Source organism: Alosa alosa, chromosome 13, assembly GCF_017589495.1.
Source record: "Alosa alosa isolate M-15738 ecotype Scorff River chromosome 13, AALO_Geno_1.1, whole genome shotgun sequence".
Classification (NCBI taxonomy): domain Eukaryota; kingdom Metazoa; phylum Chordata; class Actinopteri; order Clupeiformes; family Clupeidae; genus Alosa; species Alosa alosa.
Window position 1 is genome coordinate 24,646,359 of NC_063201.1, and position 15,833 is coordinate 24,662,191.

The 15,833-nt window shown below is 45.8% G+C and overlaps 1 protein-coding gene across 2 annotated transcripts in view; it reads left to right on the forward strand.

Annotated features, from left to right (window-relative positions):
* Positions 1-1,565: 1,565 nt before the first annotated feature.
* Positions 1,566-15,833, forward strand: part of LOC125305945 (thrombospondin type-1 domain-containing protein 7A) — a 109,319-nt gene continuing 95,051 nt past the window's right edge. For both annotated transcript variants that reach the window (XM_048261025.1, XM_048261023.1), the window contains exon 1: positions 1,566-2,221. In XM_048261025.1, coding sequence (XP_048116982.1) covers positions 2,059-2,221 — 163 coding nt within the window. In that variant the 5' untranslated portion in view covers positions 1,566-2,058. The remainder of the gene's footprint in view (positions 2,222-15,833) is intronic.

A 15,833-nucleotide genomic window follows, 5' to 3' on the forward strand; every position in this document is an offset into this window, starting at 1 on the left:
GCTCCTTGCTCCACTGGATTGTCAAACGAGGATTTCACTCTCTTTTCTTTTCCCTTTCCAAAGGGTGTTTCCCACTACCAGTGGAAGGGATATAGACCCCCGGTGATAAATGTCCAGTGACATTAAGTGGGGCAGGTTGTTTGTTGGAGCAGGGTTCACTCACTGCCATTGGCTCCAGCGGTGCAGCCAACCGAGGGAGGACACACACACACACACACACACATCATGACCCCCCCGGGCCTCAGTCAGTGCCCATAGTGCTGACAGACACTCCACCAAAACACCATTCATAAAAAGCACACAGCATGAATTCTGCATGACTTTAATTGAGCGAGGGCGTCAGTAAATAATTTACCCATCTCGGGGTGAGCTTACTGTGTACAGTAATCCTTAAAGAACCCCAAAGCTGTGGAAATAATGTGCAAAGAGTAAAACATATCCAGCAAGGGCTATCATTTCTTCAAAAACACAAGTTACTATAATGGTAGTGTTTATTTTTCTATAATTCTTCATAATCTTCTATTGTTTTGAATGATTGTGAACACTTGATCAAGCATGTAGTTTAAGCAGCAGAGCTGAAATGTTAACAAAGCTGAAATGTTAACAAAGCTGAATTGGCCAGACCTTCAGCCAATAAATTCTCTGTTCTTTGAAGCATTTGCGAGGCATTTGAAATGCTGCCGAGTCCTCAGAGGGCACTGGTCTTTTTGCACGCTAGTGAAATACTCTGGTCCAGAGCTGATTTATAAAACCTCCGCTTGATTTAGAATATCTTCTTTTATGGTTGCATTTGGCATCAGTTATTCATTGAGTCTTTTTTTCGGCTTCAATATGCTTCTTTTTAAAATGTGGTCTGTGGTCTTTGATACAGTGATGCGGTCTTACAGACGAACCACACTGAATTTTTTATTCACTTTTATTCACACAGATTTTTTACCGTGTAGCTCTTAGTAAATCACGGAAGCTCCAGTCTCTCCAAACCAGCCCTGCACAATAAGTCACTTGTGAAGTTGCTATTTGTCATCTATATTGCTTGTCTCACTGAGCTGTTGTTCCTCCCTAAGCCCCCTCTCCTGCCCCGTCTCACCAAAGCCCCTCCCACTGAGAATCTTTGCATGCCACCGTCTACGGATGGTTCTCTCTTGCCTCTGGTCCTTTGAGCTCCCATCCTTACACATCAGAGGGTAACGAGGAGCGAGAGAGAGACAGACAGACAGACAGACAGACAGAGAGACAGACACACACTGAAAAAAGGGAGGGAGGGAGTGAAAAGAGAAATGAGTGGGAGTGAGAGGGAGGGAGGAGAAAGAGTGAGAGTGAGTGAGTATGAACAGATGAGAGAGTGAGAGCAAGTCACTTGGAGACACTGGAAGATGGGAGAGAGAGAGAGAGAAAGAGAGGGAGTGAAAGAGTAAAGGAGTAACTAAAGGGAGGAGAGACAGAGCACAGGCGAGAGAACAGCAGAGTGCGAGATAGAGGGAAGGACTTAGCGGTAGGTAAGCTAGAGAGAGAGAGAGGGAGTAAGAGAGAGAGGGAGAGAGAGAGGGAGAGGGAGGGAGGGGAGGTGCCGCGTTAGCCGCAGTCAGAAGGCAGCAGTAGCAGCAGTAGTGGTGCACGCTGCTCCCGGCTCGCTCCTGCTCTCCATTGTTCCCCCGGTAACAGCCGGAGCTCGTTCCCCCACGTTCCATCCCCTCCCGCCAGCTCGCGGAAGAAGGGAGCAGAGCAGAGCACGCGGAGGAAGAAGAGGAGGAAACAGTAGAAGAGGAAGAGGAGGAATCTGTCACCCCTTGCCTGCCCTTCAAAACGGGGAACTGCCATCAAACCCATCTCCCCAGCAACACTCTTCTCCCTGTCCTCTTCTCTGTGGAACCTAAGTGCTGATTTGTTTTTGTTTTTATATATTTAAAAAAAAAAAAAAAACTCCCCTGTGGCTATTTTTTTTTTTGTTTTTTTTGCGGTGGCTGTTGTTTTTTATTGTGCTTGTGGCTGTGTTTTTGTTGTTGTTATTGTTTTGGTCCTTTTTTCCTGTCCTCCGTTCTTTGGAATTACACGCTTTTGATGAGCGCCATGGGGCTGAAGGGGAACAGTGCAAGGACAGCCTGCACCTGGCCCTGCGCTGGGCTCTGTCTCTGGAGGATACTCCTGCTGCTCACCGGTGCCTGGACGGTGCACTCGCAGACCTCGGAGGAACCCAAGTCATCACTGTATTTCTGGGAAACAGGTAGGCTCATTTGCTCTGAGACTCTTTTAACTGAAGACTACCTTACAGTGTTGTATCTGTGTAGTGCACAGGTATTTCTCCTTTTGAAGTTATTGAGCTTCTCTGATTGTGTAGTCCGCAATGGGGCATACACACTCTATATGCATTGTGTGGGTAGATGAACGGATAATTTTTATTTCATTTCCTAAGTGAACTGCTGTTTTTCTTTATTGGTTTTCTTCCACACCCAGTGAACTACAAGGATGTGTTGTAATTTTGCCAAAGACCCAGGTATAAGTGCATACTACATGCTACATGCATATAATGTGTCAGTTTTGCCACTAAGAGGCTTTGAAAATTGATGTCTGGAGAGCTTCCTGTATTAGTATCTTAAGTGTATATAGGCGGCTCTAAAGTGTGATAAACGCAGTCAGATGATGGGAAGAGATAAACAGATGTGTCGGCCTCCACCGCTCCGTGTGTGTGTGTGTGTGTGTGTGTGTGTGTGTGTGTGTGTCAAGTCAAGGAGTCGCAAGAAATGGGGAGTCTTGGTAAGTATTAATTGAACACACACTTCATTTTTGTTAGCAGGGAGAGGGGGTACTTTATGAGAAAAGTGTTGTCGTGTATTGATCTGCCTCCCGGCGGTGTCATTTTTTGCTGCCTCCCTATTGATCCCTGCAGATCAATGCCACTGAGAGACCATGAAATGATACGTTGACTAAAGTGCAGCAATATGATAAGGTTTACGTTTGAATCGCATCATTTACTATGACAGACTGCGTGGACAGACAGAGAGCCTTTAGCTGGCGGTGCATAAAGGTACCCAGATGACCCAAAGGGACACAGTCGATGCTGCTGGACTACATGCACTCATCATCTGCGTACATGTTCAGGATGGTTGGACAAACCTCTTCGTAGATGGAGAGACCCGCCACTGTCTGGTGTGGTCCCCGCCGGCTGGACAGTCCAGATCTTGAAGCGACGCAATGTTGCTTCTACGCTCCTGAATTTTTAAAGAGGTTGGAGCTGAGTAAGGAGATTAGAGAAGCCGGGATTTATACTGTGAAAACATCCTGTAGAGCGGGGATGGGGAGAAATGGAGCACTGGGCAAACTTAACCTACATATATCCCCCCGTAGGTCACAGTAATTATGCTTTCCTCCACCGACGCAGACGAATAAAAAAGAAAAAGGCGTTGCACTCTGCAGGCTTCTTTTAACGAGACCCAAGCAAAGCTACCTTTCTTTTTTCCATTTCTTGCCTCATTTGAAATGTGTTAATCAAGAGCAGTTTGTTTTCCGAGTGGGATTACGCTCTTATTGCAGAGGTGGGGGGACATTTTGTGTGTCACCACCAGCTGCACTGCCTCAGCTCTGGTACTCCAGCCTGAGGATTGGCCTATCGATACATCCATCATGAGGCTCCATATACTCCATCAGCAATATACCTTGATGTTAGTTCAGGGACTCATAAAATTCAGCAAATGTTGACGCACTGAAACTGGAGTAGAGGGGGAAGAAAGAGTGTGGAAGAGCAGGAGAAAGAGAGAGAGAGCTCAAAGGGGAAGGGAGGAAGTGGCAGTTTTGACGTGTGACATGTGCAAAAGTGCATAATGAAGCAGACGAGAGGTGGGAGAGATGTGTGTGTGTGTGTGTGTGTGTGTGCTCTAACCTGTGAGGATGGAGAGGGGGTGATACTGCTTTTTATTGGCAGCCATAACTGCTGTCTGGGGGGGGCTGATGATGACAGAAACCTCGTCTGAGATTTCATCCCCTTGATGAGAATATTTAAATGTGGAGAGAGAGGAGAGGTAGAGAGAGAGAGGTAGAGAGAGAGAGGTAGAGAGAGAGAGGTAGAGAGAGAGGGGGGGTAAAGCGGAGCATGCTCCTGGAGGTGATGCAGATGTTAGGGGCGTGTGTGTGTGTGATTATTTAATGATGAAGACAGCAGTGCTGTTGACGCGTAGAAGCTGCAAATGTTGGCATCACAAATCTCTGATCATCATCAGGCGACTAGAGAGAAAGTGCTTTTGTCACTTTGGGTTTTCTAATCAGGTTTTTCTTTATCCACGTCGCTGTGCAGACTAACCCTCCGGGATGGAACAAATGCTTGAAAAAGAGGTGCAATCGATGTAATCAGGCCATCTCTGAGGGTCAGAGGAGGATGGACAGGGATTGGCAGGTGTGGAATGTACTCTCGTCCCCACTGGACTGCACAGCCCACGCAGATGGGACGGAGCGTTTAAGCAAAGTGATTGAGGCTGAATGAAACGCTGTCGTGAGCAGGCCGAGTTCAACTGCCTCAACCGCTCTGCGTTACGGGACCCTCTCTTAGTTTTCAACTGTCACGGTGCATCTCGGCTCCCTCAGATCTCGGGGTGAGATCTTGATGCATGTTAAATTGCCCCCTGGGATTTGTCCCTGGAGAGCTTGGCGAGTTTCTAGCCTCTTCTTGTGCCCACTCTAGCCTTCTAATTAGGAGCTGCACAGGGTCAATAGGCGCTTGACCCCCTGACCCTTTTCCACAAGAGTCTCTCCCGGCGCAACACTCTTAATGTTTCCGCTTGACTAAATCAGGTGAAGATAAATATTGGTTTTCCTAAAAAGAAGATGTGTGAGATCAATGAGGCAAATTAAAACCTGATGAAAATGGGAGATTCTCCTTGGAGACTCGCAATAGTCATAAAAAAGAAAACTGAAGGCAGATTTCAGTAATAAGAGCAGACTTATTGGCTCATCACCAAATGTGTATGGCTCCCATACTGTAACTTTCAATGAGCTCTGTTTTAAATTGGATTGAAATTGAATCCTTAACAGGCCTCAGATAAGGCATCAGGCTGAAAATTGAGCTGACTTGGCATGTGTATGTTATGTTTATAATTACTTTCTGACTGACAAAACTAGGTGCTGAGGTTCTCACAGCATGCTGATACTAGGGCATGGTCGCTCATGGGACCAGCGGACTTATTACATTTGGGCCTCTGGAAAGCGCCAGTTAAGGACATTACAGAGAGGAGGGTCGCACACACTGCATATATAAAGAACACACTTGTTCTATCACGTGTGTCATACTGAACACCTGAGCACAAACATGCACACACACACACACACACACACACACACACACACACACACACACACACACACACACACACGCACAAACACACACATGCACAAACACACACACACTCACTTCCTCCTTCTTTTTGGCTTGCATTCTCTGCACGCCTCATTAGTTTGCTGTAGTGGGGCGACACTCTGCGCCGGGGAAAGGGAACCATCAGCATCCTGCCCGCGAGCCTGCTCCTTAGAAACCAGAGTAATTACCGAGAAGTCAAGTCAATATGGCAGCACATGGGCAGCGCTCCTATAGATGTAAGCGCTCCCATCTCCCTCTCTGGCCCCTCGCTGCATGCATATGAGACAAAGTGGGATAGAGATGCATCCGTCAGCCCACCAGAACAGTCCACCGGGCTCTCCAAGGACATGCAGCTGCACATTTACGATACCAGAGAAGAAACATTATGGCCGGACAAGAACAGTATTGACATTGTAACCCACAGCTCCCATAGAACTTGGCACAGCCTGTTTTTCTCATAATCTCCTTATTGACCCAATCAGCTACAAGTTTGTTCCCATTGTTTGCGTTTTCACTTGGGAAATAAATCAGGTCATTGAGCTCTCAATGTGTTCTCTTTGGCTAATTGGCATTAGCAGCTCTGTCTAGTCTGCAGAGCGCATGGGACAGAGGCTTCCCTGGCCAGCCCAGTTGTGAATGGTTGTGGACTCTTTGTCATGCCCATGCAAACCTTCCAAATCTGCATTATGATGTCTTGTTTGGGATACTCTTGACTCTTGACTCCATGTTGTGCAGTCCACCAGCTCTGCTGGCTTGAGAGAGCCCCTTATGTCGTCCCCCCCCCTAATAAGCCTTATTAAGACTTCCAGAACGTGCACGAGGACTTTCCCTTAATCACCCTTAAACGGCTCTCTGAGGAAGAGTCGGCCGTCAGCCACAGCACACGTCCCGTGCTGTTTGTTTGCACTGTAAGCCCTGCAGACACACCTCCATGTTTGTCACCTGAGACGGACGGGGCGGCCAGTAAGCATGCACTGTAGGGTCTTAACATGCATGCAACAGTGTTCCGTGCTGCAGAATTTGAAGCCAAATCCTGGACATTTGTGGTGACTAAAACAGGCTTAAAATGGACTGAAACCGAGCTGAGTGCTGTCTGGTCTTTGGCCTGTAGTCTGACTTGTTGGAGGCTGTCTTCGTCATCATTACTGTACAGTGGAAAGCTTGTATTTGAGGATGCATTTTAATGTGGCCTTTTAAAGCCCTCATTTTCATAGCACCTGGAGGGGAGTAAGCTCCAGCGATGCTATTGGTCCACCAACACTCCAACACCCCCCAGCAAAAGACCTCAGATTTAGGACGCGCATAATGATGAGCGAGATGTTCTTGGAGTTCATTTGTCCTCGTGATCTCATCCGGCTGTGTTTTTTTTTATTTTTTAAAAAAGAGCTGAGGGATGCTGTTTGATTAGACATCATTTGCAGAGATGGCCTCCAGTATGCTGTGGCAGCAAGAAAATAAAAAAAGATATGTGCTGAATTTTCAAAAAAAGTGGGGAAATCACGATACCATCACCATTACTTTAGCATGATTTAAATAGTTGCTTTGAGTGTCAATACCGGACACTGTCTGTTTACTTAAACATATTCTACCTTGCAATCAGCATTAGTGGATAATATTCTGCCAGGAAGGGAGACCAATCTGGACTTGTGCATCATGAATGGACGCTGTCAGTGCTGAGAGATAAGGAAGTGCTGTTTACCTAAGACTCTGATACAGTCCAGTGTCTTTTTAACTTTTCAGATCATTACATCTCTCATAAAGACAGACAAAAAACTTCCATCATTACGTCCTTGGAGCGTGGCTTTGACTGCAAGACATGCTCCAAGGAGGGATTGATTACTGTGGAAATGAGTCGGCTGTTTCCCTCATGTCCTCTACACAGACGCGCATTACTGGAGATACTAACAGACCCCATGTGAGAAATAAAATACAATGCTAAATTATGTTGTCAGGCTCGTGGATAAGAGACTGAATTATGAGGTCCCTCTAAAATTTCCTTTTGACAAATGGCTCATAAACAGCAATGATTCCAACATTATGAGCCCTCATTTTGAGGAATGGCAATGGAGTATAATTTGCACAATGTTGTCTTACAACTGGTCCCGTCTTGATGTGGTATTAGGGAAGGGACACTACATTGCAAAGGGCTTTCACAGTCTTTTACAGTGTGACTATCCTGCTATAGAGCTTGCACGTTTAAGCATATAACCAATTATTGAGATGCTGGGAGTAACGTTAAAAGTAATGTAATTACTGTAATATATTGCTTTTTGCTGTAACGTGCTAATGTAAGGCTAATATTTTGCTCAGTACAAACTTCAGTAATGCATTACAATGCATTTTAACCCGAAATTAAGTGGTGTTTTGTTTTTATACAAATTCGCAAATAGTAGAATGTTATCTCCTGTTACTGGTTGAAGATGACTGTGGCTGCAGCAGACTCAAAATCGGACTCTACATTTGTGAGATGGACATAGGCCTACAGTCATTATTTTCACTTTGTCAGAGACAAGGATATGAAGAACAAAATAGCAATAGCTTGTGCGAAATAGCACAAGCAATTTAATGAAACATTTAGAGTGGTGGCACGCTAATCTTTTTGATTCTTGATATGCTCTTCTAGTGCATACCAGCTTTGTGCTGTGGACTTGAATTAAGGAGAATAAAGGGATAGAAATGCAAAAAAAGCTTTAGGTTACAATAGTGGGCTCTCTAATGATTTTAATGAGTAGGCCTAAAGTAACAGTATTTCTATCACAATTTACTAGACTTTGACCCCAAACACATTTTTGGCTATGATTGTTCCTTGTATTGCATCATGAGCCATCACTGTGTCTATTGCATTCTACTGTTGTTAGCCTTAGGCCTAGCTCAGTCATAATGCTATACCACATCGCCCTCCACTGGATGTGCAGTGAGCTGCATTGAGAGTAATAAGCTACATTTAGATTGCCAAATCCATATTTCCAGGTAAAAGTAACTTAAAAGTAACGCAGTAGTAGTAGCCTGGTGCCAGCCGAACTTAGCCCCGCCCACAACATTTGAGGTAGGGATGTTCGGTCTGGACTTGTTCCGTTGTAGAGCAACTATGCCCATTTACACATAGGATAAATTGGTTGTATCACTGAAAACAATTAGTTCTGAAAATAAAGTGGAAATGTGGGAAAACTCAGGTTTCACTTTCATCAAGGAAAAAAGAGTGTTTTCGCATTGTGACATGTTGTTTAGTCAGCAGGCAGCTAGCGGATGGTATGGTGATATTTGCTGTAGGCTATGTGACAAAAATGTTTTAGCTTTAGAAACTCACAACATGGCTTCGAGCAACTTTAATTGCATTAATGGCATTTGTGGAGAAGAAGGATGGTTCGGGTAGCCTAGAAATCTAGACGCACCCTAGTGACAGCAAATGTAATTTGCAGCCAGGGTAGTCTAGCAACTCTCCATTGGCTTGCGAGCTAGAAAAATGAAACTTCTATCAGGCCAATCACATCATGGATAGAGTTGGCAACGGTTCCGCGTGAATCTCCTGCTACTTGAAAACAAAGAAAATGAATGCTGCTACTGGTGAATAGCGGTCTTTGAATCGCGACTCGAGTTAAGCTTTTTTTAAATTGGCAAAAGTTTGATCCACTAGCCACCTAGCTCTGCTGGTGGGAAAATGCATGGGACTCATGAGTTCTAGCGCTATCCTATTGCGTGCAGAGGAAATTTGAAAGACAACCGTTTATCCCGCCCCTCGGATTAAGCAGTGCCAATGGTAAGTTCCCAGACCCTACATCTTGATGTGGGTCTGACTCGTCAGGCTATGTTCGGGTGTTCTTCATACAGCTCACGGTAGGCACTAAGCTATTTCGTTGCTCTGATTGGTTAGATCTATCCAATTGAGTGCAGAGGCATTTCCCCCACTGTATCGGTTTAAACATGCCCCATAATCACATCCCGATAGAGCAGTATCAGACTCATATTCTGACTAGAATTGAGTATGATGAAGTCAGGCTACAGTAGTAGTGTAATGCCTTACAATTCAGAGACAGTAATACTATAATGTAACAAATCACTTTAAAATCACTAATAAGTAATACATAATACATTACGTTTTTTAAGTAACACTGCCTTTACCCAAGTCAATAGAGCAGTCCATGTGGCCCTGCAGGGATTATTAATCTAAATGGTTGGGGCTTACACTAAATCCAAGTTATTGCACATGTGGCGAAGCAGTGCAGATTATAGATTATTCTACATCTATAAACTTTATTTAGAGAGGGCATAAGAGGATTTTCCCATTATATTATATTGCAGCATATTCCCAAGGAATAGAACATGATCGTTAAGGATGCACTGCACTGGGTGTGCGTTCTGTTAATGTAATTGTTAAAGTCATGAAAAAAGTACACAATCTTCGAATAAGCTTTGAGTGATTTGAGTAAGCAGACCCGTTGCCAGTCTGTGGAGAGGGACACTATGTGTGTGTCAAACACAAAGTCACATTTTTCTGGCCAGAGGTCAGCAAGTGTAGTTTCTATGTTGCTTGGGTTACAGACACAGTATTGTCTATTTCTAAACATGTTGCCCATGTTTGAGTCTTAAACAGTCTTTTAGCACCTATCCTGAACACCCATTCGGAGGGCTGATGATACTAAGCAAAGCAGTTGTCACTTTTAAAGACAGAGACTTGTCTCAATGCAGAGGCTGTTGACAGTGTGGCAAATGCTGTGTTATTCAAGGACCTGGATGTGACTGTTTCATTCCACCTGCACCCCAATGCAGGAGTAAAATAAAAGCTTTCTCTTCTGGCAGACTTCTTTTTTTATTTTTCTAAATGGCGTTTCCATGCCTCCCTGGAGAAAAAGGTGGCTCAGGCGGAGGGCCACTTTCTTTCTCTTGATCTCTTGTTCTTCTTCTCCCTCTCGGTCTCTTTCTGCCAATGCTAAGACAGAAATGGATTCCCTTTGTGAGAGCAGTGACATTTAGTCAGCAGCACTGTTAGTTGCAGCACCAGAGAGAGAGAGAGAGAGAGAGAGAGAGAGAGAGAGAGAGAGAGAGAGAGAGAGAGAGAGAGAGAGACAGAGACACAGAGAGACACAGAGAGAGCATCCTGTTATCCCACCCTGTATGAGCATCATTCAGTGATATTGTGATATCTCCATAATTAGATGCCTGCCCAAGACCCCACACAGCGTGCTTGCTTGCACTTAACCGTGAGGGCAGTGGCTTGTGAAACGAGATCCCTGTATCTGTGCAAACAGTTGGTTTATGAAATGGATGACCATCATGTGAAGTGTCTCACCACACCACGCTGCACTACCAATGAAATCATTCTCACACTGCCTCTCTGGCACATTTATCAGAGTGCCTTTGGATAGGTTCGCGATTGAAACCATTAGCCTGTCACACCAGCTGGGACTGTTTGATAGAGGCCATGATTAAGGGAATTAACATCTGAACGTGTTTGCATGATGCTAGCACACGGATGAAGCCCTTTAATGAGCCTAATTGGAGCCAGTGAAGGTCATTTTTCTTACCGGAATGGAGTGGTGCTCTGTAGTCACTGTGTGTAGATGTGATGGGGAGGGTATAGCTGATGTTGTCTGTGAGTGGAGGGTCATGGGGCTATTGTGACGTGGTCTCCCACAACCCCCAGACCCTCTCCCCCCGTCCTCCGGAGCGATGGAGCGATGGTTGTGGCACAATCTTTAATGTCAGTCTCACACGGGTCAGCTAATCACTTCTGACAATCCCCAGGATTATGGGCTCCTCGGCAGATGGCTGCAGGCTGCAGGACTAGACCTCTGCATGGCCAACCTGCCTCCCTCCCTCCCTCCCTCTCCTCTTCTCTTTCTCTCCCTTCCTCTCTCTCTCTCTCTCTTCCATTCTCTTCCTCTCTCTAGCTGTTTGCAGGCCTACGTGTAAGTCCACATGTTCTGCGGATGTCAAGCGGTTGGGCCATTTGGAATTCCGAACTTAGCCGGCTGTTACACTACTCTCCTCCTAGTATTTCCGATGGACATTGAGCTTGTGTCTGAACAAAGTGAAGAACATGCGGAGATTCTGTTCATGTGCGTGTTCAACCACGTTCAACCTGTTCAACCACACGGAGATTCTGTTAATGTGCGTCGGTGTCGTTCACACATATGACAGCATCAGCATAATGTCAGCATCATATCTGAATCACCCGAAGGGTCGGACCTCCGTTTAACAAAGCTCCGCATTTCTGCAGAGGACGTGTCTAAAAGCAGCTTCTATCTCCCTCCTTTTCTCTCTCTCACTTTTCTTTTCTCTCTATCTCTGACTCTCTCCCTTTGTCTCTCTCTCTCTATCTGTCTCTCCCTTTTCCTTTCTTACTGTCTATCTTTGTCTCTGTCTCCATCTCTCTATTTTTTTTTTTTTCTTTCACTCTGTCCATCCCTCCCAGATTTCTTTGCCTTGTGGCTGAATCTTTACCTCTGTCTATTTGTCCTTTTTTTCTTACAGTGGTCTTTACTCTTCTTACTCCCTCCCTTTTCTGTTTTGCTTCTCTCTCTCTCTCTCTCTCTCTCTCTCTCTCTCTCTCTCTCTCTCTCTCTGTGTTCTTCTCCTGCTCTGTCTCTATGTCTCTGCCCTTTTCTTCCCTGCTCTTTCTCACTGTCTCCTTCCCGTTCTCCTTGTCTTTGCATCTCCTTCTCTTTCTCTCTCACAGCATCATTGCTCTCCTGGCCCTCCTCCTCCTTTTTCTGTTTTTTCTTCTCTGTATTTTTCTCTCTCTCATTTTATCTTTGAAACCGCCTGTGTATTCTTTCTTTTCTGTCTGTCTCTCTCTCCCTCTGACTTTCCTGTATATTCTCTTCCCTCTCTTTCCCACTCCCTCTCCTCGTCTGCTTATTTCACTCCTTCTCTCTCCCTCACCCCTCTCTCCCTCTCTCTGTGTAGCTCTCACAGTCAGTCTATCTATCCATCTTATTCTCTCCATTGTTGACTATTGCTCAATGTTCTCTCTTTATTCCTCTCTCTTGCTCACTGGTCATTTTTATTGTTTCTCAAATGTTATTGAATTCCATCCATCATTCCAACATCCATCCATCTATCCATCCACTCCTCCACCCAGTAGCTCTATCCATCCACTCCTCCACCCAGTAGCTCTATCCTTGGAGATGATTTGTTCTCAGGCAGTCCTCTATGTTCCACCCTGACCCCGCCATGACTGAGACGTCTCGTGACTGCTGTCGTGCCAATACTCCTCTCTGGAGCGTCACTTCTTACCCACAATCCCTGTTCCCCCTCCCCTCCCCGGGACACAGCCTGTTCTTCACACCTTCATCCTCCAAGCAGTGGCCTCAGGGCTCTCTCTCTCTCTCTCTCTCTGTCTATCTCTCTCTCTCCCTCTCTCTACCATTCAAAGGCGGGAAAAAACCCTTCTGCTCACACATCTAATTATAGTTTGCCGTGTGCCTCAGACAGATTGTCAACAGAGATGACATCCCGTTCGCCAATCGCCTTTATTAATTCAGCCACTTCCCCCCCATCATCTCTCCCAGAGGTCTTTGATGTCGTGGTTTGCCTCACTTGTACACAGAGCATGTGAAACTAATAATGAAGCCACATTTAATAATGTAAGAATAGTTTGAAAAGAGCAGCTACTGGCTGCTGATATGATTGGGGATTCCTGATCTACTCTGGAAAGCAGAGAGTCACACTCTTGAGGGTCCTGGTCAAACATGGCTGACCATTTGTGCTCTGTTACTATGAACAAAGAAACAAACCATTCCCCCAACCATCTAAATCTACAAATACCTTTTGGATTGTTTTGTTGTGATAAACAGATGTTTTAGTGACTTTTTCAGCAGACACTATGTTATGGCCTAATAAATACTCACGTGCAAGGAACTGGGGCATTCTGTGTTGTGGATTAGAGATGAACTTTCAACCCACTGACCAACATAAAATAATTCAAAGCGAGAGCATGCCGATGCAAAAAGCAACACAGGAGTACTACGGCTAAGCTTATTTGCAAATTAACTGCTATCAAGAAAGGAAGGGAAAAAAACAGAAAGAATACTGCATATTGCACCAAAGTTACATAAGCAGCCAGGCTCCATGATGCCAGGGTTCCACAGCTAAGGCCTGCTTGTGGGCTGTCTTACCTTTCTCTTCCTTATTCTCTGAATCTCGGGGAAAGGTTGCCAAGTGTTAGGCACTCCAAGCCCTCCTCCCTCTCAGGGTAGCGCTATAAGCGCATCATGATCTCACATGGCTAGGCTGTCTCCTTCCCATCGCCTCCCACACAGTTCAAACCTAACAGCGGTGGCACACCACTTCCTGTGTATGGGCACTAGCTGTAATGAAGATTGTGAGGGATCTCTCATTTTTTTTCTCTCTCTCTCTCTCTCTCTCTCTTTCTCTTTCTCTTTCTTTTTCACAGAGAAGGGATTGGATTACATCGCTGTCACAGCTGTCCGTTATGGCACAAACCCCTTTTTGCAATGGTGACAGCTGCCGCCATGGCAACGGCGCCGTGACGACTGTATTATGTTAAGCGTTTGCCTCGCTCGTCAGCTTTCCTTTCCCTCTCTTTCTCTCACTCTTTCCCCTCCCTCACTCCCCTCTTCCACCTTTTCTCTCTTGTGCTTGTGGAGTCTCTCCATACACTCTTCAGGTTGCACATGATGCACAAAACCTGCTTTGATTACCGTTGAATCAGTTAGCGGTTTCATTATGTGGAAGAAGTGCTACAGAAGAAACCCCGGGGTTCATGCCAACATAGCTTTCCCATGACAACATGAGAGGTTTGGAGTGCATCTGGGTGTTTCAAAAGGTGCACACACACACACACACACACACATGCATGTGTGTCAATGAGTGAGTGAGTGAGTGAGTGAGTGTGTCACTGACTGCTTACATTCCTCTCTTTCTCTCTCTCCCTCTGTGTTTGTGTGTGTATGTCTGTTTATTTGTGTGTGTGTGTGTGTGTTTGTGTGTGTGCATGTGCAAGAGATATATAGTGAGAGAGGGTATTAGCTTCAGTGTCGAATATAGGTCAGTTAAAGATCCTGGTGTTGGTGAACCCTATTGGTGGGTCCCAGTAGAGGCTGGCTTTTGGGCTCTGTGTGTGTGTGTGTGTGTGTGTGTGTGTGTGTGTGTGTGTGTGTGCATGTGCATGTTGAACCCTATTGGTCAGTCCCAGGACTATGCTGCTTTGCCCCCCGCTGCCCATTGGCCACTCATGAGCACCGACTCTTCTTTCAGAAACACAGTGGTTCAAAAACACCCACTGGTAATACATCTAAATCTGTCCAAAACCGCCCAGCAGGGGAGCGAGGCCCTGCCGGCCAGTCCGGATGGCTCTCCTCCATTAGGGACTGCTGCCTCACTGATGAAATCTTTGCCTGGCCTACGGCAATTTTCAGAGGATTAATATCATTAAAGCCTTTTCCTTGCCACTATATGGCTCTGCTTGACTGCTTTGCTGTGTGTGTGTGTGGTGTGTGTGTGTGTGTGTGTGTGTGTGTGTGTGTGTGTGTGTGTGTGCGCGCGTGCGTGTTTGTAAGTGTGGGTGAATGTGTGTGTGGGTTTGTGCGTGTGCGCGCATGAGCGTATATGTGTGCATGCTTTTATGTTTGCATGTGTGCATGTGTGTGTGTGTGTGTGTGTGTGTGTGCATGTGTGTGTGGGTTTGTGTGTGCGCGCGCATGAGTGTGTGCATGTGTGTGTGTGTGTGTGTGTGTTCCGGTGGCCTTGGGACACCAAGCATCCGGTATTTATATGATGACAGATTGGACAGTAGGAGGCATGTGGAGGGGCAAACGAGAATGATAGATAGAGGGTAGGAGGTAGAAAGAGAGAGAGAGAGAGTGAGAGAGTAAGTGGTGGGTAGAAAGAGAGAGAGAGAGAGTGAGAGAGTGAGTGGTGGGTAAGAGGAAGAGAGAGAGAGTGAGTAGTGGGTAAGAGGAAGAGAGAGAGAGTGAGAGAGTGAGTAGTGGGTAAGAGGAGGAGAGAGAGTGAGTGACAGATAGATAAGTCAGAAGACCGCTAGGTCTCTTGTCTCCACCTCTTTCATTAAGCGTGATATCTGCTCACAAATTTACTGGTTTGAATCCAGCACATTCAGTATGTGTGTTTGAAGGAAATGATTAGTCTGAACTTTCAGCCAAAACATGAATTAAATTCCCTGGAAACTCCCTGATTCCCTGAAGCATAAACAAATCAAGCCAACGTCATCCATATTCAGAATGCAATACTGCATGATTGTGTGTCTGTGGTCATGCCTGTCATGAGTGCTTCAGTTCACACCTCACATACAGCGCAGGCAAGACTCTAAGCTTTCACCCTGGACATTTCCTTACACTGTGATTGTTCTCCAACCCCTCCACCCCCACCCCACACCCACCCCAATTGGCCAGAAGCTGGGGCTGTGGATCACAGTGTGATCCTGTGGCAAATCTGTTCTGGGAACACGGTGCTGCACAGTGTGTGTGTGTGTGTGTGTGTGTGTGTGTGTGGGTGCTTTTGATCCTGCACC